Source organism: Oncorhynchus clarkii, chromosome 11, assembly GCF_045791955.1.
Source record: "Oncorhynchus clarkii lewisi isolate Uvic-CL-2024 chromosome 11, UVic_Ocla_1.0, whole genome shotgun sequence".
Classification (NCBI taxonomy): Eukaryota; Metazoa; Chordata; class Actinopteri; order Salmoniformes; family Salmonidae; genus Oncorhynchus; species Oncorhynchus clarkii.
In genome coordinates this window covers 11,171,130-11,197,240 of record NC_092157.1, presented here as the reverse complement: position 1 = coordinate 11,197,240, position 26,111 = coordinate 11,171,130, and the positions used below count along the sequence as shown (strand labels likewise).

Below are 26,111 nucleotides of genomic sequence, written 5' to 3'. Positions count from 1 at the left end.
GTGACGACCCTGCAGAGCTGCCTCCGGGACATGAGTCATCCCAATACATGCCAACCTGTGCCCAAAACACATGAAAAATGAAGGAGTACTTGAATGATACTTGATCTATGGAATGTCTAACAAATCAAGGCTACATACTAACAGACTGATTTAAAGCGGAAATCCTTAATTGGTGAAACTGCCACGTCCGTTTGGGATATTACAACAAGTTACTGCAAACAACCACCACTGTTATCCCCCCTCTGACATCATCGCAAATGCAGAATATATACATAACGCTTTTTTTAACCACACTTTCAAATGCTCCCCACCTCCATTTTCATCAACACATTTAGAACAATAACAAAGACAACATGCGGATTTGATCTCTAGAGAGATAGAGATCACCTTGCACAACAAAAACTGTGTTCAGAAAATTCGGAGGAAATAAGGGAGCTGTTTGTTTACCCTGCACCTCATTCATCACTGGCTGAATCTTCCTCTGACAATCGTTGGACTAGGTTCTGCTCAACAACCAGCACTAACCAGCCTACTGAGGCACGGTAAACATCAACCCTCCATGAATACCATAGATGAATTCACACTGGCTGTGCTGTGGAACACTACAGACTGAGCTCAGGATGAAACATTCTATCCACAGAAACCTCTGCTCATACAGGAGTGAATGAGTTGTAAGACCCTATTAGAAGGGTCCTAGCAGTCGTCATCGCCAAGCCATTTCTCAGTGTTGGCGCAACGATCAGAGGGAGGTAATGAGTTGTGGGGCCTAACAACGGGAGAGTAATAACTTTGAATACAGCCCAATGCTGAGCAGAGCATAAATCTGCTGTGTTTTCTTTAAGAGAGTAAACATTAAAAAAGGAACCACCTTATCTGTAGAAGACAGTCATTCCCAAAGGAGGGGGGGGGGGGGATTTCTCTCTCTGGGAGAATTACCCCTGATAACACAATAAGAGAAAATGCTTATTGAGTGTGTCATTAGGTTGAATGGGTTCTGTTTTTTTAGGGGCTTTCTGTTTGGTGGTGGTGGTGGGGGGGGATGAAAAGTGACTGACCTGTGGGCATCCAGGGGTTGGGCGACGGCCTCACCTTGGTGTTGGCCTGCTCCCAGTCAAAGTGGTCATCCTTACCCTGGCTGTAGCCGCATGCCGTGTAGGGCCTCTCAAAGTTACAGTCACCTGAGGAACACAATAAGACAGGATTTACAACCACACATTCAATAAGGCATACTACGTAAGTAGGAGGCAGACGGACAGAGAGACAGACGACAGACAGATGACAAAAGAATACAGGAATGCTAAATATAGAAAACGAGTCTTGTAGCTTGTTTGCAGTTACACATAGTACAATAGCATATGGCTATCCAATGTCATCACAGCCACTACAGGCCAGGCTATCACCCCCCCCCCCATGCTCCTTATGGTAACAGGCACTCCTGGCATTAGGACAACCACAAAGACACTGAGAAACACAACAGAATGCCAACTCCTACCACAACTTGACAATAGTCCTTCTTACAATGCTCAGTGCACTGACAGATTCCCCAACTGTCACAACTACTTCTGATATCTATATACCTGGCAGTGGTGAGGGAGGGAGGCCGACTTCTGATTGGATTCAACTTCCTCTCACATCCATATAAAAAGGGTTGAATATAAATCCGCTGCCATGTGCAATTTCCTCAGTGCATTTTCAAGTCTAAGCAAGTTCTGAGGTGATTGAACAAAGGCCTGCCTGCCACCGTAATATGAAACAGCTTCCCTTATGCCGGAGTGTTGCTCACATATTGTTTATTACCCGGCGTGACATTCTGTGATTTGGGCAGAGGATTTTATCAACCACCTATCGTGGAAAGAGTGAATAAATCAAAGAAAATATCACTATTGACATATTCAAAAGAGGAAGTGTGTAAATCTGCCTTTCCATGTACGTACCCTTAACTTCTTCGGGATCGTTGTTGCTTCAACAGGACAGTTGAGCTAACGCAGGCTAAAGCGATTAGCATGAGGTTGTAAGTAACAAGAACATTTACCATAGACATTTCTGATCTTGGCAGAAAGCTTAAACTCTTGTTAATCTAACTGCACTGTCCAATTTACGGTAGCTATTACAGTGAAAGAAAACCATCCTATTGTTTGAGGAGAGTGCTCAATTTTTAACATGACAAGTTATTAATAAACAAATTAGGCACATTTGGGCAGTCTGATACAACATTTTGAACAGAAATGCAATGGTTCATTGGTTCAGTCTAAAACTTTGCACATACACTCCTGCCATCTAGCGGCCAAAATCTAAATTGCAACTGGGCTGGAATAATACATTAAGGCCTTTCTCTTGCATTTCAAAGATGGTACAATTTTTTTTACAAAATAACGTTTTCTTTTTTCTTTGTATCATCTTTTACCACATCTGGGTTATATTCTCCTACAGTCCTTTACCATTTACACAAACTTCAAAGTGTTTCCTTTATAATGGTACCAAGAATATGCATATCCTTGCTTCAGGGCCTGAGCTACAGACAGTTAGATTTGCTTATGTCATTTTAGTCAAAAATTGAAAAAAAGGGGTGGATCCTTATGCTGTGTTTTTTTGGCTGCACGGGTGAGATTTCCTTCCTTGAAAAGAGGGCGGATGAATATATTTAGTGACACTATGTCAAAGCTGAGTCCAAGATGCATGTATCCAAGATGGGTGCAATTTAAGCGCTTGTTGTATACTGTGCGGATGGGAAAGAACTGTCGTGGCCAACCAGCCAGCAACACTGACAGAATATTTCTTGGAGCTGCTTCGCTCTGAGTTTGACATAACTGTCGTGTCTTTGGTATCATTAAACTAAAGATTAATCTTTATCAAATAACTCTAATTATTATTACGCGATTAAACTGATTAATCATGTAATTAACTAGGAAGTCAGGGCACCAAGGAAAATATTCAGATTATATAGTTATAATTTTCCTAATATAACTTACAGATATTTTCATATCTGATCAATAGTCTTCTGATTAATGAATTCTTCTTTACCTCACGTTAGTCTCATTCCAAACGTCGTAAATTGTTGGTTATCTGCACGAACCCAGTCTTCACTACGAGTCATCCATACATCAATTGTCTTAAATAATTTATTTACTAACTAAGTAATTCACAGAAATGCATAAACAAAAACAGTAGATAGTTACAAGGAAATGATAACGGTGTTTCTCTAGTGAGATAAACCAGTAAGGCGGCTTGGTGGACAAAAAGGAAGTGGGTGTCAACTGAGATGAGACCCTACAAAGTTGATAATTATAACAATTGAAATGCTAATCCTTTGCACATGAACGCTCACTCATTCGGGAATAATTGCAATCAATATATATAGATTTACACTCAGTGTGTCGTCGGGATCTCTGTTGAAAAGTTTGTTTCTGTTGGAGAGTTTGTCTGCCCTCTCTCTCTGTCGTGGTTAGAATGGATAGTTCAGAGTGACATTCATTCATGTCGTTACAGATAGATGTATCGGGGGTTGTCGGTCTTCGCGTTCAATGATACCGAACTCCTAGCTGCAGACTAGTAATTGATATCAAAGACTTGTTCATATTCTGTTGGTAACGACTGTCTAAGAGTTTATCATAGTGGAATGGTTAAAAGATTCAGCAGTCTGGTCTCAAACCTTGGCCCTCTCGTTATCGAGGTAAGCTGGTCTGGTGATAGAAAACCCGGGTGGGGGTTTTATTCGGAAGAGCAGAAAAGGGCTGTCTCATGAAGCCAGGTCCTGTCTGTGCCCCTGGGGGCGTGCCAATGACTTAGTGAAACGTTTTAGGGAATTGGAGTTTCCTTCAACCTCTTGAAACTAGGGGGCACTATTTTTATTTTTGGAAAAATAACGTTCCCAAAGTAAACTGTATATTTCTCAGGACCAGATGCTAGAATATGCATATAATTGACAACTTAGGATAGAAAACACTCTAAAGTTTCCAAAACTGTAAACATATTGTCTGTGAGTATAACATAACTGCAAAAACAGGCAAAAACCAGAGAAAAATCCAATCAGGAAGTGACTCTTATTTTGAAACCCCCGTCTTTCTATGCATCCCTATTGCCCATTGAAAGGGATATCAACCAGATTCCTTTTTTCTGTGGCTTCCCTAAGGTGTCTACAGCCTTTGGACGTAGTTTCAGGCCTTTATTTTGAAGAATGAGCGTAAACGTCCACATTGCGTAAGTAGTCTGTTGTTGGCTCTCAGTGTGATTTTTGCGCAACACAGAGAGGTAGCCATTTTTCCTCACGGTCCTAGTGAAAAGCCAAGTGTCCCGGTTGATATATTATCAAATAGATATTTGAAAAACACCTTGAGGATTGATTATAAAAAATGTTTGCCATGTTTGTCGATATTATGGATATAATTTGGAATTTTTGTCTGCGTTGTCGCGACCGCGATTTCCTTTGGATTCCTAGGCATAACGCATCAAACTTACGGAGGTATTTGGATATAAAAAATATCTTTATGGAACAAAAGGAACATTTGCTGTCTAGCTGGGAGTCTCGTGAGTTAAAACATCCGAAGCTCAAAGGTAAACGATTAATTTGATTGCTTTTCTGATTTTCGTGACCAAGCTTCCTGATGCTAAGTGTACATAATGCTATGCTAGGCTAGCGATAAACTTACACAAACGCTTGTATTGCTTTCGCTGTAAAGCATCATTTCAAAATCTGAGATGACAGGGTGATTAACAAAAGGCTAAGCTGTGTTTCGCTATATTTCACTTGGGATTTCATGAATATGAATATTTTCTAGTAATATGTTTGGACTGTTGCGCTATGCTATTCAGCGTTGCTGATGACAAATATAGCGGATCCGGGATGGGTAGTTCTACAGTCCAAAATCACATTATACAATTTCTAACAGTATCATCCTCACTCATTCATCTTATACAACAATTAGATGTAAGCCTCACAACTGAGGCTATTATATAAACAGCGTTATTGTAATGTGAACGTATTGTCTCCCATGAGTTTCACAAAATTGTACAGAACGGACCAGTTAGTGGATTCTTCACCGATCTTTTATACCTTCTTCAGAACGTAAATGTTGTTCGGACCTCAAGTTCTGTGAGGTGGAAGAAATTCCTTTGTTCTCTGTATGAAAACTCACTCTCTCTCTCTATACTGTGGCCATGAGGAGATAATCTCCTCCAGGAATTTACGACCTCTCTGACCCAAGCAGCCTGGTTGTAGGAGACAGAGAGAGGGGGATACCCAAAGAGGGCAACGCCATGACAGAACCATGTAGCATTTCCTCATTCTGATGCCATTTCGTATCTACTAGGCTTTCAGAGACCGGGTGAAGTAATAAGCTCCTTCTGCTTGGTACTGACGGTTATTGTCATGTCTACTGTACACAACATATCCTAGAGCAGAGGTTCAAAGGTCATATCAGGGACTATCAGAGAGTTGGCAAAGAGAGGAAACTAGAGGGGATTTCCAACAGGATCACAAGCCTCCATTCCAACAAGGTTGGCAATAAAGTACATGTGTAGCACACTGAAAACAGACCACTAGGACAAAGAACAAGCCATGTGAATGAGTTAGAGTACCATGTCATACCTACATGTAAGTCATGTGAAGTTACTCTGAAAAACATTCAACTGATATGATACATTACATGGCACATTTGCACACACAGCTCAATACTCGAATATATGGATTTTACATACAGATACGCATCTGATGGTAGAGGCATGGATCAGACGACCAGTCAGTATCCGGCGTGACCATCATCTGCTGTGTGCAGCGCGACACATCTCCTTTGCATAGAGTTGACCAGGCGGTTGATTGTGGCATGATGTCCCACTCATTTTAAAAGGCTGTGAAAAGTTACTGGACATTAGCGGTAACTGGAACACGCTGTCGTACACGTCGATCCAGAGTATCCCAAACATGCTCAATAGTGACATGATTATGCAGGCCATGGAAGAACTGGGACATTTTCAGCCTCCAGGAATTGTGTAAAGGATCCTTGTGACATGGGGCCGTGCATTATCATGCTGAAACATGAGGTGATGGCGGCTTATGAAATTGGACAACAAATTGCCATCAATAAAATGCAATCGAGTTTGTTGTCTGTAGCTTATGCCTGCCTATACCATAACCTCGCCGCCACCATGGGGCACTCTTCTCACAACGTTGACATCAGCAAACCATTCACCCACATGAAGCAGTCTGCCATCTGCCCGGTATAGTTGAAACTGGGATTCATCCGTGAAGAGCACACTTCTCCAGCGTGTCAGTGGCCATCGAAGTCGAGCATTTGCCCACTGAAGTCGGTAATAATGCAGAACTGCAGTCAGGTCAAAACCTTGGTGAGGACGACGAACACGCAGAAGAGCTTCTCTGAGACGGTTACTGACAGTTTGTGCAGAAATTCGTCGGTTGCGCAAACCCACAGTTTCATCGTCTGTCCATGTGGCTGGTCTCAGGCTGATCCCGCAGATGAAGAAGCCTGATGTGGAGGTCCTGGGCTGGCGTGGTTACACATGGTCTGTGGTTGTGTGGCCAGTTGGACATGATGCCAAATTGTCTAAAACAATGTTGGAGATGGCTTATGGTAGATAAATTAACATTCAATTATCTGCCAAAAGCTCTGTTGGACATTCCTGCATTCAGCATGCCAATTGCAAACTCCCTCAAAACTTGAGACATCTGTGTCATTGTGTTGTGTGACAAAACTGCACATTTTAGAGTGGCCTTTTATTGTCCCCAGCACAATGTACACCTGGGTAATGATCATGTGGTTTAATCAGCTTCTTCATATGCCACTCCTGTCAGGTGGATGGATTATCTTGGCAAAGGAGAAATGCTCACCAACAGGGATGTAAAAACAAATGTATGCTCAACATTTGAGAAATAAGCTTTTTGTGCATACGATACATTTCTGGGATCTTTTACACATTCTCATTTACAGCAATGACCTGAGGAATAGTTACAGGGGATGAATGAGCCAATTGGAAGCTGGGGATGAGGGACAGATTAGGAATTTAGTCAGTACATCAGGGTTAACTCCCCTACTCTTACGATAAGTGCCATTGGATCTTCACTGACAACAGAGAGTCAGGACACCCATTTAATGTTCCACCCTGAAAGACAGCACCTTACACAGGGCAATGTCCCCAATTACTGCCCTGGGGAATACATCCGCTTAGTTTTTTGTTTCCTTGCCACGATACTAACAAGTTCTGCGATACTTTTATCATCCCAGCCCTAGAATGAGTATTGTGAAATACATGCCAATACTTTCCAAGGGTATTTCCAAATACATTCCAATATTCCGCTACTTGTCTTGTAAAAAAAAAGACTGAACTCTTCCTTCTAAATGTGTAATTGAGATTTGAAATAGTATTTGAACCCAGGTTTGATCCACACACACAGAAAGCAGCGAGAGAGGTGGAAACAGCATTCAGCGCCAAAGAGAGGATATTCTATTCACCCCTCAAGAAAAAGTTGCTCTTCCCTTCCCCGTAGATTAACAAACTCCGGTTAGTCCTATTTTTATCATTACTCAGCTGCGAGGAGCGATGTTTTTTATCTCACTCCTCCCGTTATCAGCAGACAGAGTTCACCAGTGGGCCTTTTCCCCAGATCACGCCGTTTCGGGCGTTAAGATTACGGCGCCTTGATTACAACAAGGAGAGGGAGTAAACACACAACTCTTTCTTTGGCGGCCAGGGTGGTTCAGCTGCATGGCCGGTTCGCCAGTTTAATACAGATCCACTGATATGAGGCGTACAGAGTACGTTCTCGCCACTATTTTGGTTTGATAGAGGATCATCTATCCTGCCACAGGTAGGCTGATTGATTTGATAGCCTGTGGCAGGAAAGTACTCTGATTGATCTCAGATTCTTTAATTCTCCTTCCTAAAATACCTTTCCAAGGGTCATTTTGCACTATTGTGTTTTTGAAACCTTTTCTTTTCAACACCGTCGGCTTCTCAAACTGGCCCTGTAATGCATTTCAAAAGAGCCAAGCTCTCTGGTCTCTCTTCCAACAGCAACTAAAGCCTGCTCTCAGATACAGTTGAAGTGGGAAGTTTACATACACCTTAGCCAAATACATTTAAACTCAGTTTTTCACAATTCCTGATATTTAATCCTAGTAAATATTCCCTGTTTTAGGTTAGTTAGGACCACCACTTTATTTTAAGAATGTATAATGTCAGAATAATTGTAGAGAGAATGATTTATTTCTGCTTTTATTTCTTTCATCACATTCCCAGTGGGTCAGAAGTTTACATACACTCATTAGTATTTGTAACATTGCCTTTAAATTGTGTAACTTGGGTCAAGCGTTTCAGGTAGCCTTCCACAAGTTTCCCACATTAAGTTGGGTGAATTGTGGCCCATTCCTCCTGACAGAGCTGGTGAAACTGAGTCAGGTTTGTAGGCCTCCTTGCTCGCACATGCTTTTTCAGTTCTGCCCACAAATTTTCTATAGGATTGAGGTCAGGGCTTTGTGATGGCCACTCCAATACCTTGACTTTGTTGTCCTTAGGCCATTTTGCCACAACTTTGGAAGTATGCTTGGGGTCATTACCCATTTGCGACCAAGCTTTAACTTCCCGACTGATGTCTTGAGATGCTGCTTCAACATATCCACAATTTTCCTACTTCATGATGCCATCTATTTTGCCATCTATTTTGTGAAGAGCAACAGTCCCTCCTGCAGAAAGCACCCCCACAACATGATGCTGCCACCCCCGTGCTTCACGGTTGGGTGGTAATTCTTCGGCTTGCAAGCCCCCCCTTTTTCCTCCAAACATAATGATGGTCATTATGGCCAAACAGTTCTATTTTTGTTTCATCAGACAATACTCCAAAAAGTACGATCTTTGTCCCCATGTGCAGTTGCAAACCGTAGTCTGGCTTTTTTATGGCAGTTTTGGAGCAGTGGCTTCTTCCTTGTTTAGCGGCCTTTCAGGTTATGTCGATATAGGACTCATTTTACTGTGGATATAGATACTTTTGTACCCGTTTCCTCCAGCATCTTCACAGGGTCCTTTGCTGTTGTTGTGGGATTGATTTGCACTTTTCTCACCAAAGTACGTTCATCTCTAGGAGACAGAACGCGTCTCCTTCCTGAGCGGTATGACGGCTGCATGGTCACATGGTGTTTATACTTGCATACTATTGTTTGTACAGATGAACATGGTACCTTCAGGCGTTTGGAAATTGCTCCCAAGGATGAACTAGACTTGTGGAGTTCTACCATTTGTTTTCTGAGGTCTTTGCGGATTTCTTTTGATTTTCCCATGATGCCAAGCAAAGAGGCACTGATTTTGAAAGTAGGCCTTGAAATATATCCACAGGTACACCTCCAATTGACTCAAATGATGTCAATTAGCCTATCAGAAGCTTCTAAAGCCATGACATCATTTTCTGGAATTTAAAGGCACAGTCTGTTTAAAGGCACAGTCAACTTAGTGTATGTAAACTTCTGGCCCACTGGAATGGTGATAGTGAATTATAAGGGAAATAATGTCTGTAAACAATTGTTGGGAAAATGACTTGTGTCATGCACAAAGTAGATGTCCTAACCGACTTGCCAAAACTATAGTTTGTTAACAAGTTATTTGTGGAGTGGTTGAAAAACAAGTTTTAATGTCTCCAACCTGAGTGTATGTAAACTTCCATCTTCAACTGTACGAGGGATCCTATAATACAGCATGTGTCCAAGACTCTGCTTTGACTGGGCTTGACAGAGAACAGACCTCCCGGGTGGAGTGTTCTTGGGTCCCTGCTATTTGCTTTGACATCGCCATGGTGTCTTGGGGCATACATTCATTGGTCTCAGACTGTAGGTCTTGGCATTGTATTGCCAATAGCAGCACAACTGAGGCACTGCTGACTTCAATGAACATAGTGGATCTCCTACACAATTGGACTCAAATTAGCCCAATCACCTCCTACTTTGTTTAGTGTAGCCATCCTCAGATTGCACACACACAACCAAAACAGAAGGCAGAGGAATGCACAGACCAACATACACTCACACGCAAAAACACACACACATCCCCTCTGCTCTCCCCTTCAGTGACTCTCCAGAGCCATAAATCTAAACTATGTAGACAGCCAGTTTAAATGATGCCTGGGCAAAGGAGCGAGCAATGCTTTAGTGAGACGTTGGGGTGTACATGAAAGAGTCTGACGGGCCTCAGAGGACAACTGTTTCCCTCAATCCGCCATCCTCCTCGATCGATAACGCTTCTTCCCTGTCATCTTTTCGGCCTTTCAGGAAAAAAATAAAACAAGCAAACAGACTAAAGCTACATTAAAGCTGCTACCAGATTTATGTGGTAAATATTTCAGATGATTCGTGTGTGAGGGGCTCCATTGGTCTTTATAGTCAGACGTTGTGCATTTTTAAAACTCCATCCGTCTTTTCACGGCAATGAGCCACCGGCCACAATCAATAATCCTCCTCACGATGGTACCCATTCCTCTGTAACACATTAAAGCTTCGGCTTGAAAGCGCTTTTATTGTTGGACCGGCTACCACTCCAGTAGTTATTCTTGAACATGGGATATGTGCTGCACTTTGCTCTTTTTCATACTTCTGGAAATTTGGCGTGCATTTGTGTCTGACTAAAACTGCAACTTTTGTTGCTGATCCTGCATTTCAAAGTAGTTCCATATATAAAAAAATAGAAAAGCTGCCTAAACAAGCTAAAGCAAACTCAAATTGTCATGTCCATCACACAGAAAAACAACAAAATGGCCGTCCTTGATGAGGAGTCATACCCATAAACTGAAAGCCCATCTGTTCAATTCAACAGTGCAAGACCTGAGCAGATGTGGTTTGCAACCATTCCTATCCTAGCAAATCAAATGTATTTATAAAGTCCTTTTTACATCAGCAAATGTCACAAAGTGCTATACAGAAAGCCAGCCTAAATCCCAAAATAGCAAGCAATGCAGAAGCAAACAACATGTCCTGTTCTACCCCTAACAGGTTCATATATACCTTTGTCATTTGACATAAAATTGTAGAAATAATACCACCCCCCAATCCCAGCTGGGCAATTACATGGCCTCTAACATCACAGTCCTCTCTGGTTAGGGAAACCCCAGAGAGTGCATTTGGGCTTGGTGGGCCCTGGTGGCGTGTTCCTGTCTTTATGAGCGTCTTGTCTACCCCTCAGCCCCAAGAGAACACCAGGCACAAAAGCAATCTCAGGCAATTTAAAACCTGATGCCTGCCATCTCCCTCTCCCCGGCTGCACCACCGATGTGAGCCTGGGCATTGAGAACCCTGCTACTAAGCCCGTTTGGGATGGATGGGCCCATACCAGCCCAGGCCTCATTTTCCTTTTTGTTTATCAGGAGGGACCCAGCCAGGTGTCGAGGAGCCTTCTTAGCTGTCAGAATTTAGCTTGGGAGGCCTTTAGAAAGGCTTTTAAAAGGCTGTCAATCTTCATGTCATCATCAGTGGCAGAAAGCTATTCTCTTGCTTTCTCCCTCGTGCTCTCATTCTAGAGGAAAGAAAGTAGGAGGCGGGGAGATTTCCCTGGTTAATGGCCTCCATTTGGGAGATGCTTATCAGGCCGTGTATTGCCCCAGCTTGCTCCAGCTCCAGATAGCAGCCTTTGCACCACACGTTTTCCCTTAACACCTTGCAATTATGTGCTCTGGCGTGGAATCAGAGCGTTACAAATGGTATACGGGCCCGAGGCACTGAACTGCACTGGGCCCTGCGGTACAGTCAGGCTGTGAGCCAAGGTCCCAATATATTGCAGAGGCTCTGTTGAAAGAGAGGAAATCACAGATCAACAACAGGTTTTTGTAGGGAAGGGGGGGGGGGAGGGTGAGTGAATGAAGGAAAGGGAAGGAAGGAAAAGGAGGGTGAGGGAGGTAAAGGAAAGGGGGCGAGGGAAGGAAAGAAGGGTGAGGTAAAGGGCAAGGGAAGGGCGAGGGAGGGGAAAGGAGAGGAAGGAAATAAAAGGAGGGCGAGGGAGGGAGGGAAAGAAAAGGGGGGCGAGGGAGGGAAAGGGGGAAAGGGGGGCGAGGGGGGAAGGAAAGGGGGCGAGGGAGGAAGGAAAGGGGGCGAGGGAGGAAGGAAAGGAGGGCAAGGCAGGGGAAAAAAGCAAGGGAGGGTGCTCTGAGTGAGGGAAGGAAAAGGAGATCGTGGGAGGCTAAGGGGGGCGAGGGAGGGAGTGAAAGCGAAGGAAAAGGGGGCGAGGGAGGGGAAGGAAAGGAGGGCGAAGGAGGGGAAGGAAAGGAGGGCGAGGAAGGAAAGGAGGGCGAGCAAGGGAAGCATGTCACTTGCTGCCATCTACATTCTACATTACCTACATCAGCAGAGAGCTGAGAACAGCCAGACCGATAGGCCCTCACAGTGTTGGGCTTCAACTCAAGTAAAACAGGCAGCCTCCAGGTCTGGGAGATTAGGATAATCCCAAAATAATTTGGGAGAACAACAAAGGAGCGGGATCCCAGGGGGATAAAGGAATTGCCAAGCTCCGAGTCAGTCATTCCACCAGCCATACAGTTACACATGCCACACAGGACCGTACCATTTTCTTTCTCAGCCTAAATTACTCTTTAATACATTAGATGAGAAGACCATTCTCTTCATTACAGTTTGAGGAAGAACATTTCTGTCGGTTGCATCAGCCACTTGAAATGTGTGTTCATTAGAGTTCATTGTAATGGTTGTGAATTGATGACGTTATGGCACTCTTCAGTCACTTTCAATGACATCAACTGACTGGCTATTTTGACATATCTGACATGGTTCAGTCTAGAGGTCAACTGATTATGATTTTTCAACGCCGATGCCGATTATTGGAGGACCAAAAAAGCCGATAAAATAAATCGGCTGATTAATCTATTTGTAATGATGACAATTACAACAATACTGAATGAACACTTATTTTAACTTAATATAATACATCAATAAAATCAATTTAGCCTCAAATTAATAAGGAAAAATGTTCAATTTGGTTTAAATAATGCAAAAACAAAGTGTTGGAGAAGAAAGTAAAAATACAATATGTGCCATGTAAAAAAGCTAACGTTTAAGTTCCTTGCTCAGAACATGAGAACATATGAAAGCTGGTGTTTCTTTTTAACATGAGTCTTCAATATTCCCAGGTAAGTTTTAGGTTGTAGTTATAGGAATTATAAGACTATTTCTCTCTATATCATTTGTATTTCATTAACCTTTGACTATTGGATGTTCTAATAGGCACTTTTGTATTGCCAGTGTAACAGTATAGCTTCCGTCCCTCTCCTCGCTCCTCCCTGGGCTCGAACCAAGAACACAATGACAACAGCCACCCTCGAAGCAGCGTTAACCATGCAGAGCAAGCGAAACAACCACTCCAACGCTCAGAGCGAGTGACATTTGAAACGCTATTAGCGCGCACTAACTAGCTAGCCATTTCACTTCGGTTACACCAGCCTCATCTCGGGAGTTGATAGGCTTGAAGTCATAAACAGCGCAATGCTTGACGCACAACGAAGAGCTGCTGGCAAAACGCACGAAAGGGCTGTTTGAATGAATGTTTACGCGCCTGCTTCTGCCTACCACTGCTCAGTCAGATGCTTAGATACTTGTATGCTCAGTCAGATTATACTATATCTAGTAATATTATCAACCGTGTGTAGTTAACTAGTGATTATGATTGATTGATTGTTTTTTATGAGATAAGTTTAATGCTAGCTAGCAACTTACCTTGGCTTACTGCATTCGCATAACAGGCAGTCTCCTTGTGGAGTGCAACAAGAGGCAGGTCATTATTGCGTTGGACTAGTTAACTGTAAGGTTGCAAGATTGGATCCCCCGAGCTGATAAGGTGAAAAAATTTCATTCTGCCCCTGAACGAGGCAGTTAACCCACCGTTCCTAGGCCGTCATTGAAAATAAGAATGTGTTCTTAACTGACTTGCCTAGTTAAATAAAGGTGTAAAAAATAATAATAAAATAAAATGCAAAATCGGTGTCTAAAAATACAGATTTCCGATTGTTATGAAAACCTGAAATCGGCCATTCCGATTAAATCGGTCGACCTCTAGTTCAGTCTGTGGCTGCTCTAAAGTAATGACAGCGGACAGCTTTTGCATATGGAATCCATTTCACTGGACTTATAAACAAATCTGTTTTTTTTCCTCCAACATTTATTGTATTCACTCTTGAAATGTGAATACTGGGAACCATTGCTGTTCCACTTCCCTACAGGTGTGAAACCTCTAAATCTATTCCAACATAAATGCTCTGCATCATCTGCCAGATGTCTTCTGTAAGCCCCGGGAGACCATATATATCGCTGAAACATTGACGGGAGTGTGCGGCTAATAACGACTTCATTATTTGGCTATAAATAAGCGTGAGAATGTAAAACGCATTAGGCTGAGAGATGATCTGCTGTTTAAACACAGGCTCATTGACCCCAACAACAGAAGTAATTAATCATGTCATATCGAGCTTCTCACAGACTCTGGCAAACCCCGGCCAACCATTCACTTTATGCACCAGGGAGGCCACTTGCTCGATACGTCTCCCTCCCTCCTGTCACCGACACATTCTACTTCCCAGCTGGGCGATACACTTGATCAGCCGAGTGGACATCCTACTAATGGGAACATAGCAGTGGCGTACACAACCCAGGAGATGGGACAGAGTCCGAGGGGAGAAGAAGAATCCGGTTTCCACTCAGGTAGATGAGTTCTAGCAGCACGCCGTCAACAGCTTTACCCTCTTCCAATGCCCTAATTTGGCCATCTCCAGTCACTGTCCACCCATCCACCCACCCACCCATCCACTTCTTGTTTCAGCAGTCTCCCGCCACGACTTGGATGCCCGCGGATTAAAGTGGCCGTCAAAAGCGAGCTGTATGGGCATGGGGCACCAGGGAAAAAAACAAAAACCGTGGGAACCTAGAAGGACCACCCAAGGAGGACCAAAACAGCACCTTCAGGCCTTGGTCTGAAATACCATGAACAAACATAATAATAGAAGAGTAAGTGTTTAACATCTGGACCATTGGCTTCAAATATAGAAGCTGTTAAACAGATTAAAGAGCAAAACACAGCATCCATGTTTTTACGGAGCAACACAAGCAAACTTCCTCTGCGCCTCAGTGAGACTGTTAAACAACACAGGGGCCGTGTCTTTGAGATGGCAGAAGGGAGACATGAAAAGCGGAGTGACAGGTAAGGGGGAATGTTAGGAGACATGAGGAATGGCAGGCAGTCTTCCTCCTCTCCCAACTGCCAAATGATGGATGAGATGCCCGGGCGACGGTTACATTCGTCTCCCTCCTTCACCGTCTCAGTCTTCCAGGCTCCGTCTCTCCCACCATCATTATACCAGGTCTGTCTGTCTTTACGGCCACGACGTCGCTCAATCAGGACGAGTCTCAACATGAAGACTGAGACAACGATGATGATTGCGGACAGTGAGATGAGGGCCACGACATCGCTCAATCAGGACAAGTCTCAACATGAAGACTGAGACAACGATGATGATGATTGCGGACAGTGAGATGAGGGCCACGACGTCGCTCAATCAGGACGAGTCTCAACATGAAGACTGAGAGAACGATGATGATTGCGGACAGTGAGACGAGGGCCACGACGTCGCTCAATCAGGACGAGTCTCAACATGAAGACTGAGACAACGATGATGATTGCGGACAGTGAGACGAGGGCCACGACGTCGCTCAAATCAGGACGAGTCTCAACATGAAGACTGAGACAACGATGATGAATGCGGACAGTGAGACGAGGGAGGTGATGTTGCAAGCACGTGCATGTAGACACTGACAAAGTAGCAAACATTGTCACACGTTAGTTCATGAATGCAAAGTGACACAGCTGTGTGCTGCTGGCCAAGAGTAGGGACAGTGAGTGATTGTGCTATGCAGTGAAACATATTCTAAGCATATTGTAAATTGGGGAAGCGTGGAGCTGCGGAACATTATGTGAAGGCGAATGGCTGTGCTCAGGCTTTACAGGAACAAGAGACAATACATCAAAGGTCCCGTTGCACTAAACATTACTGCATGCTAGTAGACAATGAGCATGATCCAACTTTTACATTTAGCTGCAAACCATTTATGTGTTTTTAGAATTACCATAATGGGAAACATCCAGTAACTGATACACTATACACACACACACAAAAGTATATGGACACCCCTTTAAATTAGTGGATTGGGTTATTTGGCTAGTTCCAAAAACGGTATATAACTGAGCACATTGACAGAAGAACGGCTCGTACTGAAGAACTCAGTGACTTTCAACGTGGCACCGTTATAGGTCGCCACCTTTCTAACAGTCAATTCATCACATTACTGCCCTGCTAGAGCTGCCCCAGTCAACTGGAAGTGCTGTTATTGTGAAGTGGAAACATCTAAGAGCAACAACGGCTCAGCCCCGAAGTGGTAGACCACACAGCTCACAGAACAGGACTGCATAAAAATGGTCTGTCCTTGGTTGCAACACTCACTACCGAGTTCTGCCTCTTGAAGCCACGTCAGCACAGTGCATCGGGAGCTTCATGAAATGGGTTTCCATGGTCGAGCAGCCGCACATGAGCCTAATATCGCCATGCACAATGCCAAGCATCGACAAGAGTGGTGTAAAGCTCGCCGCCATAGGATTCTGGATCAGAGGAAACGCGTTCTCTGGAGTGATAAATCACGCTTCACCACCTGGCAGTCCGACGGACTGATCTAGGTTTGGCGGATGCCAGGAAAACTCTACCTGCCCCAATGCATAGTGCCAACTGTACATTTTGGTGGAGAAGGAATAATGGTCTGGGGCTGTTGGTTCGGGCTAGGCCCCTTAGTTCCAGTGAAGGGAAATCTTAACGCTACAGCATACAATTACATTCTAGACAATTTCGAACTTTGTGGCAACAATTTGGGGAAGGTCCTTTCCTGTTTCAGAATGACAATCGCCCCGTGCACAAAGCGAGGGCCATATAGGTATGGTTTGTCGAGATCTGTGTGGAAGAACTTGACTGGCCTGCAGAGCCCTGACATCATCCCTATTGAAAACCTTTGGGATGAAATGAAATGCCGACTGCTAGCCAGGCCTACCTCACTAATGCTCTTGTGGCTGAATGAAAACAAGTCCCCACAGCAATGTTCCAACATCTAGTGGAAAGCCTTCCCAGAAGAGTGCAGGCTGTTACAGCAGCAAAGGGGGGGACCAACTGATTTTGGAATGAGATGCTCGATGAGCAGTTGTCCACATACTTTTGGTCATGTAGTGTATGTGACCTGACAAAAACAAAAGGGATGCCAATCAGTTGCTTCCCCTTACATTGTGGGTAATTAGAGCCTTGGGTTTAAATGTGGCATGCGAGTTTACTAGCAGCCCCTGAGTGTGATTGTAAAGTAGAGTAGGGATGGTGGCTACTAGCCTACATTTACAGCCTGGTCTGTAGAACTTCAGAGAGTGAATGAAAACCTGAAATCGATGTTTGGGCCATAACAGCCATGCCAGGAGCCAAATGTGACCTTCTGCGCTCTGTGTGAGACAGAGATTGGGTGAATAAGTGTGGGAGTGATCAATGTAAGTATTTTGATAAGGAGTTTGGCTGTGTAGGTGATAAACATCTGGAGGATGAGCAGAGTAGGGTGAAGAAAACATCATACTTCTCAAAGTCCAAGTATAACACAAAACCTCCACAAACTGTACTTCGGGGAGGTCCAACCTCTGCTAGTTATGTTGGAGAAGGGGTGCACTTGGTCTCCCATAGCGGCTCGTTGGTCCGACATGGACCACTTGGATGCAGCCCAGTTAGATAGGGCTCACACGCCTTACTTGGTGCATCTTGCTGAGACCCTGTGAAGAGCTGCAGACAGAAATATTCAGAGGGGGCAGGCTGCTTTGATGCTCCGTTACTCCCACACGAAGAGAGAAAGAGAGTAGGTGACATGACGAAAGTATCAATTCCCTCAAACTCGCAGATGTGTGACGTGTAAGTATTTCTTGAATGGGGGTTTGGTCTGTGACTCCCATGGACAAGGAGCCTAATTAATGAAAAGAACAATACATCCTGTCCCTAGCCACGGCTCATTCATCCCGGACTTCATCTGTAAGCAGAGCCTGGAGATAAAAGACTGAGGGGACTTTCTCTTGCTCAGCTCCCTCGTTCTTTTCCTCTACTCTACTCCTCCCACCCCCCCCACCCACACATTCTGCCAAACCAACGCACTTGGTGCCAGTTCAATGACCTCTTTAAATGGACAGATTCCTCAGTGTAAAAGTGCGCTGTGCTGAACTTGAGTTCCCTACTTGCTGATCCCTCACTATTTGTTCTGAGTCGAAGGGGAGGGCGCTCAACTCCCACATGGTTCGCTTTACTCGCAGTCATTCGTAACAGGAGGAATTGCACAGCAAACTCAATTTCCGCATTCCTGACAGATGCGGTTTACAGAGGAATCATTTAAAAAACACTCAGATGCATATTTTCAAGATGACAAGAGGATTTGATCATTCCAGAGAGGAAATGAGATGCACGTATGAATGCCACCGTCTCCATTTGGGCCCGAACATGTTTTCTAATTATGCATTGATCTACTGTGCGGCATTTGTCTTGTTTTCCGTGGGTTTGAATGTTTTCACCACTTCTCTTCAGTAGTAGTACTATTACGTGAAAAACTCTGGGGGGTTTACTGTGTCACTGTAGCGGTTTGGAAACTCTATTTATTTAAAGCTTTGAAGTAATTTTTCTATTAAAGAACATTTAAGATACCATTTCATTCTGGCCTTTCCTTAACCCTTAAATAAAAACTGTATTTTTCAATAAAAGACCTTGAATAATTGACATTACAAGAGGTCAATTCAACAGACCGCATATTCAGGCTACAAAAATTCATTCAGACTAAACCCACTTATGTGAAACTGTCAAGAGTAGAGTTTTGAATTGGATACATATTGGCTAGTGATTGGATGCAGCTGCTACTAAGAAGCAGAGGATACTTCCATGGATGAATTATTCAAGGAGTCGCTTTGCCTTCGGTCCCCGATTTTACTGAAGGTACTGTAGGCTGTGTGTTTATAGACCCAGTCGAGAGCTTCTAATAAACCCCCCCAACAACAAAGGAAGAAAACAGAAGATCAGCAGCAGACCCACCACTACAAACTGCAGGCTGAACAAGAGCTTGGTAGATGCATCCACAGTTGTGTTCCAGATGCTCTCGTCATTTCTCCGCCACAAACTAAAGCAACACGTACCACCAACGCCGCTCCTCAACACCCGCGCACCCCCTGCCGCCCTGGGGCTGACAGCGAGGCGTGATGGATATATTTTGGGGTCTGAACTAATTCACTAAAAACCGCCACAGTTCAATATCTCAGAGGTTTGAAAGGTGATTTAAACCCAGCCCGTTCCCATTTGATTAGCCTGCGGACGAACGGGTTGCGCTGGGGTGGGTGCCAGCCAGGGGCACACCGTTCATTGAAAAGATAGCCTCTACATGTGATGGAGGGGAGGGGGGACAGCACCTCACTGACGTTCCCCTGTTTAGCATCTGGTTTAAACAGGCACCCTCCCCCAGATCACATCCTCACTGCTCCAGCCGGCCAAACAAGCCTTTTTCTTGTCAACAACATAGCAAACCACAGAGAAAGAGAGAGTGATGGAAATACAAGTAGGGAAAGGTCCTCTTGCTGAAGCCGCATTAAAACATCTGTCTGCCTCGTTCCCAGGGCCTAATTTGTCCAAACCTGGGAGGTTAACGTGCCAACAGTTACTCCCAGGAATATGCCTCTCCAGAAGGGAGGAACATTGTGTTTGATCTCACAAATCAGTGAAGTAAACAACAACATTAAAGGCCTTTGTTATTTGGTTTGGAGAGAGAAAAGATAGAGCACACTTATGTAAGAGACAGACAATACTTCCAGGTTGAATAAGTAAGGAGGCCTGCTGTTAAGCCAGATAGTAGAAAGAAATTGGCCCAAAGTACTATAATAACATACTGTAAATGGTAAAAACCTGTATAAAATTACTGTCAAAAGTAAATTGCATCCTTAAAATATTTCCCTTAAGACATTCACCTAAATTAAGTCCATGCATCTACTTGCAGCGTAACTCAGTTTGACTCGGCACATTTGTACATCGAACGCTCAACAAAAAGTCCTGTATGACTACAGTGTGAATTTTCTGAGGAGCAGCCCTCTGAAAGACCACTTCAGTGAAACCTTCCACAGTAACATTTAAGGTGATAAAACTGCATGGACTGGCCAGTTGAATCCTAGAATCACAGATGTGAATGGCCAGAGGTCTTTAGGCCATACCACACAAAGAATAAACAGGAACTTAACCTGACCTTAGTCATCCACTGGGCCTCCATCTTCTACCAAGGTTTTCACAAGGCAACCTTCAAAAGGTCTCTTTATTGTGGCTTCATTCACTTTGATTTTCCCATACTGTTTTCAGTTGGATGCGTGGACAGCTGTGGTCAGAGAGAGAAACTGAGGTGGAATGTCTGGTGTTCTCTTCTTGGTCAGGCTGCATTAGGCCTTGCTGGGTCTATCTCTGTATATAGAGATCTGCACGCACAGTCCTGGCCCTGTAGCTGCCTTCCAAACATGGACTTTATTAAAGCAATGGCAGATCGCCTGGGTGTGGTTAGGCCTCTCCTCTCCCTCCCTCTCCATTCACATGAAACGCAATTCACCAATAAAACACCAATAAAAAGATACACGCATACAATGTTCCCTCAAAATGTTTTCATCACTGAGCAAATCTATGGTCTTCTGAGTGCAAACTTGAACGTTGTGAAGATTCTGTGCAACTTCCAGCTTGCGTTTACTGTGAACACTGAGGCTGTGCCCGCTTTAAGTTAGTGTTCAAACTAATATAATAATTCATCATTATTCTCATACCATTATTACAGAGAATCAGACAAATTATGCTTCCTTCTGCCTAATGGCTACTTAGCTTACTCAAGTCTGTCTCAAAATACAACACGATCCCTTTAAGACAAAAAATATATATCTTTACCCAACTCACTTTTCAAAGACGCACGTTTTGTGCTTTTGTAGGAAGCAATCACTCCCTTATCTCTGACAAAAAAAAAATGTATCTATAACCGGGCTAATAACTCACTAACTAGCAAAGGATTTGAACAAATGTACACGCGTCGTTACATGCAGCTCTCACTTTGATCTACTCATGAACAGTCATGCTGTAAACACATTTCAAAGCACATGGCACAGATCCATATATGGCAATGGTCTATTTGCATATAGGCCTACTACAGCTCTGATTGGTTATGGCGCACCAGTCTATGTAGAGTAGTCTGTGTAGAATACGGGCCTCGAGTCGTGCCTGTCAATGCAATAGAATCCTACTCCGATGCGTTCTACCTACAACAAAATCTCTTGCATAGTTCGTTTTGCATGCAAAGTCTTGCATAGTTCCTTGTGTTTTGGGATGTTGCATTGAAAGTGGCTAATATTGCACTGATACGATCACAATTGTGACGACCCTCCCACTCTGTCTGCCGTATTCTGTCTTTGTTCTTGTTTCCTTATTAGGATGCCGGTGGGCGGAGTTGGGAGGGTCGTCAGCTTCATGAGAAACACCTGGGCCAGGTGTCTCCCAGGATAAATAGACCTCTTCCACATTCATGGAGGAGACTCTCTCCATGCAGACACCTTTGTAGATTGTGTTGTGGTTCTTGGTGGCTTTTTGTTTGTTTGCTTTGGCATCTTTCAACACCCTGCATTATCACATTCATGCATGCAAAACACTCACTTACACTACTGATTACTGATTACACACACCATTGTATATTTTCCTTAGTTGCTTTAGTTAATAAATATATATTTTGTTACTCCTTATCTCCATTTTGTCTCCCTTTGTTACGGGCTTTGAGCCGGTTCGTGACACAACTCCCTCAGTAATAGGGAAACCTTCATAGTGTTCACACGGAAAACTCTAGAAAGTTGAATGAAGTTTGCGCAGCTTAGAGGGAACATTGTATATGTAACAGTATAACTTTAGACCGTCTCCTCGCACATACCCGGGCGCGAACCAGGGATCCTCTGCACACATCAACAACAGTCACCCACGAAGCATCGTTACCCATCGCTCCACAAAAGCCGCGGCCCTTGCAGAGCAAGGGGAACCACTACTTCAAGGTCTCAGAGCAAGTGACTTCACCGATTGAAACGCTATTTAGCGCGTACCACCGCTAACTAAGCTAGCTGTTTCACATCTGTTACATATACGTACTGTACATACTGTGCATAACATTTCTGGGGTTTAGCAACAGGAAACAAAGCAGTAAAGTGTCAATCCCTAATATCCGTCATAATCCTAGCTGCGTGTTGAATTGGCAATAACGGTCGCCGAGGCAGACCGCTCCACAGCTTGGAGAATCTGTCAAACCTGAGCGTGAGTCGTTGATGGCATTAACTAATCGCAAAGTGGGAAGAACAACAGTGTGTGGGGTAAATTCATATGCCAGCAGGGATCAAGGTGAAACAATAACACAACGCGGAGAGAACAGTGCATCTGATCGTCAATTTACACCTCAGACTAATTTAGCTGGTTATAGTGGTTGCTAGGAGCAGTGTTCTTAAGACAATTTAAAAATGGAAATTCCTTGTTAGCTGGGAGATGGCTATCCCCTCCAGACTGATTTTCCTCTGATGAGCCTGAGTGATGTGCTAACAGAGTGCCCTTTGTTCGACAACGGTGAGTGGTGGTCTACTTCTACACACTTCTTCTGCATGTTAATAGATTCTCCCTGCTGTCTCATTGCCTCACTGTGCTCAATCAGAGAGCTTAAGCTCAGGGCAACATCTTTCCTATCCAGGGGGGATTATACAGACGGATTTATGAAGGGAAAAGCAGCTTTCGATAGAAATATCATTATGGCTTCGAGAGCCGTCTTGTAAATTGTTAGATTTGTGAAGTTTAATGTCAGTCAGGCCGAGACAATAGTCTCGGTTTTTATCCCGACGGAAAATAACACCACAACCCGTATTCTAGTGAGTAATCCTTTTTATGAGAGACATAGCCGTCTGGTATATTGTAAACAGATTGGTTTAAAGTGCCCAGCATCGTTTCATAATGTTATAATACACAGATTAATCCTCATTAAGCCATTAGGAAGCGCCAAATAGATGAATACACAAGGCTTTGCATCATCATCTTCATCACACCTGTTATTAATGAGATGTATAATAATATATTAACGGTAATCAAGGTATATCGTGCAAATCAAGTATTAAGATAAACCATCATCTTTCAACGCCTGAAGTTTTAACGGGGAATAGCTACTTCATATTCTGAGTTGGGGTAGGGCCGGGGGTCAGGGATACACAACTGGGTGGAGGTCACATACAGTTTGTGTTATCTGATCACCAAAGGAATGCAACTGGGACATTCCAGGGTCCTTCTGCAAGCCGCAGAAACACACACCACTGCTACAGTAACTATAAACATTTACACAGAACTTAACATGGGCTAATGTTGCATTGTGACAGCGTATTTGGGATAGAGTGGAAAGGGCCATAGGTTGAGTAACTTGAAGAACAATCACAGTCTTGACTCACAACAGAGTAGACCTATTGGTTTTCTACATCTAGACAAACACTAAGATAACATATTATTTTTGTTCATAACCAGAGACTGAATAACCATCTTAATACCCATCCAGTATTCTAATTAACATTAGTATAAGCTATGCAATCATTTATCTGTGCAGAGGCCCCTTGAAACACTCGCCCATTGGATGAGTTCTAGCACACCCAATGTCACAGGAAGGCCAAAAAGATCAAGGACATCAACCAGCCGAGCCACGGCCTCTTCACCACCGCTACCATCCAGAAGGAAAGGTCAGTGCAGGTGCATCAAAGCTGGGACCCAGAGAATGAAAAACAGCTTCCATCTCGATGCCATCAAAGTGCTAAACAGCCATCACTAGCCGGCCACCACCCGGTTACTCAACCCTGCACCTTAGAGACTGCTGTCCTATACTGTTTTATTCACTTCCTATGTGTGTATATACACTGTATTCTATTCTACTGTATTTTATTCCTCCTAATATTTATATAACACAGGTGTGAGTGTTGACGAGGACAAGGCTGGAGATCTGTCATGCTGAATGAGTTCCAATAACAGACTGGAAGCTTCAAAAAGGAGGGTGGTGCTTGGAATCATTGTTCTTCCTCTGTTAACCATGGTTACCTGCAAGGACACATGTGCCGCCATCATTGCTTTGCACAAAAAGGGCTTCACAGGCAAGGATATTGCTGCCAGTAAAATTGCACCTAAATCAACCATTTATCGGATCATCAAGAACTTCAAAGAGAGCGGTTCAATTGTTGTGAAGGCGGCTTCAAGGCGCCCAAGAAAGTCCAGCAAGCACCAGGACCGTCTCCTAAAGTTGATTCAGCGGCGGGATCGGGGCACCACCAGTACAGAGCTTGCTCAGGAATGGCAGCAGGCAGGTGTGAGTGCATCTGCATGCACAGTGAGGCGAAGACTTTTGGAGGATGGCCTGGTGTCAAGAAGGGCAGCAAAGAAGCCACTTCGTTCCAGGAAAAACATCAGGGACAGACTGATATTCTGTAAAAGGTACAGGGATTGGACTGCTGAGGACTGGGGTCAAATCATTTTCTCTGTATGGGGAATCCGGAAAAAAGCTTGTCCGGAGAAGTCAAGGTGAGCGCTACCATCAGTCCTGTGTCATGTCAACAGTAAAGCATCCTGAGACCATTCATGTGTGGGGTTGCTTCTCAGCCAAGGGAGTGAGACCATTCATGTGTGGGGTTGTTTCTCAGCCAAGGGAGTGAGACCCTTCATGTGTGGGGTTGCTTCTCAGCCAAGGGAGTGGGCTCACTCACTATTTTGCTTGAGAACACAGCCATGAATAAAGAATGGTACCAACACGTCCTCCGAGAGCAACTTCTCCCAACCATCCAGGAACAGTTTGGTGACAAACAATGCCTTTTCCAACATGATGGAGCACCTTCCCATAAGGCAAAAGTGATAACTAAGTGGCTCGGGAACAAAACATCGATATTTTGGGTCCATGGCCAGGAAACTCCCCAGATCTTAATCCCATTGAGAACTTGTGGTCAATCCTCAAGAGGCGGGTGGACAAACAAAAACCCACAAATTCTGACAAACTCCAAGCATTGATTATGCAAGAATGGGCTGCCATCAGTGGACAAGAAGATAATTGACAGCATGCCAGGGCAGATTGCAGAGGTCTTGACAAAGAAGGGTCAACACTGCAAATATTGACTCTTTGCATCAACTTCATGTAAATTGTCAATAAAAGCCTTTGATGCTTGTAATTATACTTCAGCATTCCATAGTAACATCTGACAAAAATATCTAAAACACTGAAGCAGCAAACTTTGTGGAAATTAATATTTGTGTCATTCTCAAAACTTTTGGCCACGACTGTATGTGACCAATAAAATGTGATTTGATTTTAGTGCTTAAATCAGCCTCTTTTTTTGTTCTTCAATCCCTCTGTTACTCCCCCTTCTCCCCTTCTGTGCCCTGTTACTCCCTCCTCTCCCCTTCTGTGCCCGGTTACTCCCCTTCTGTGCCCGGTTACTCCCCCCTCTCCCCTTCTGTGCCCGGTTACTCCCCCCTCTCCCCTTCTGTGCCCGGTTACTCCCCCCTCTCCCCTTCTGTGCCCGGTTACTCCCCCCTCTCCCCTTCTGTGCCCGGTTACTCCCCCCTCTCCCCTTCTGTGCCCGGTTACTCCCCCCTCTCCCCTTCTGTGCCCGGTTACTCCCCCCTCTCCCCTTCTGTGCCCGGTTACTCCCCCCCCTCCCCTTCTGTGCCCGGTTACTCCCCTCTCCCCTTCTGTGCCCGGTTCTGTGCCCCGTGCCCGGTACTCCCCCCTCTCCCCTTTCTGTGCCCCGTTACTCCCCCCTCTCCCTTTCTGTGCCCTGTTACTCCCCCTTCTGTGCCCTGTTACTCCCCCTTCTCCCATTCTGTGCCCTGTTACTCCCCCCTCTCCCCTTCTGTGCCCTGTTACTCCCCCCTCTCCCCTTCTGGGTCACCAGGCAAGGGCCCTAAAGTCCTAAAGTCAGCCCACAGTTGCTCTGAGGTACATACACTGTGCAACCGTAACTGACACCCCAGT

General features: G+C 44.3%; 1 protein-coding gene across 3 annotated transcripts in view; it reads right to left on the bottom strand.

Moving 5' to 3' along the window:
• LOC139420199 (receptor-type tyrosine-protein phosphatase mu-like) overlaps window positions 1–26,111 on the bottom strand; it is a 300,083-nt gene that overhangs the window by 234,343 nt on the left and 39,629 nt on the right. For all 3 annotated transcript variants that reach the window (XM_071170025.1, XM_071170026.1, XM_071170027.1), the window contains exon 2: window positions 1,056–1,178. In XM_071170025.1, coding sequence (XP_071026126.1) covers window positions 1,056–1,178 — 123 coding nt within the window. The remainder of the gene's footprint in view (window positions 1–1,055; window positions 1,179–26,111) is intronic.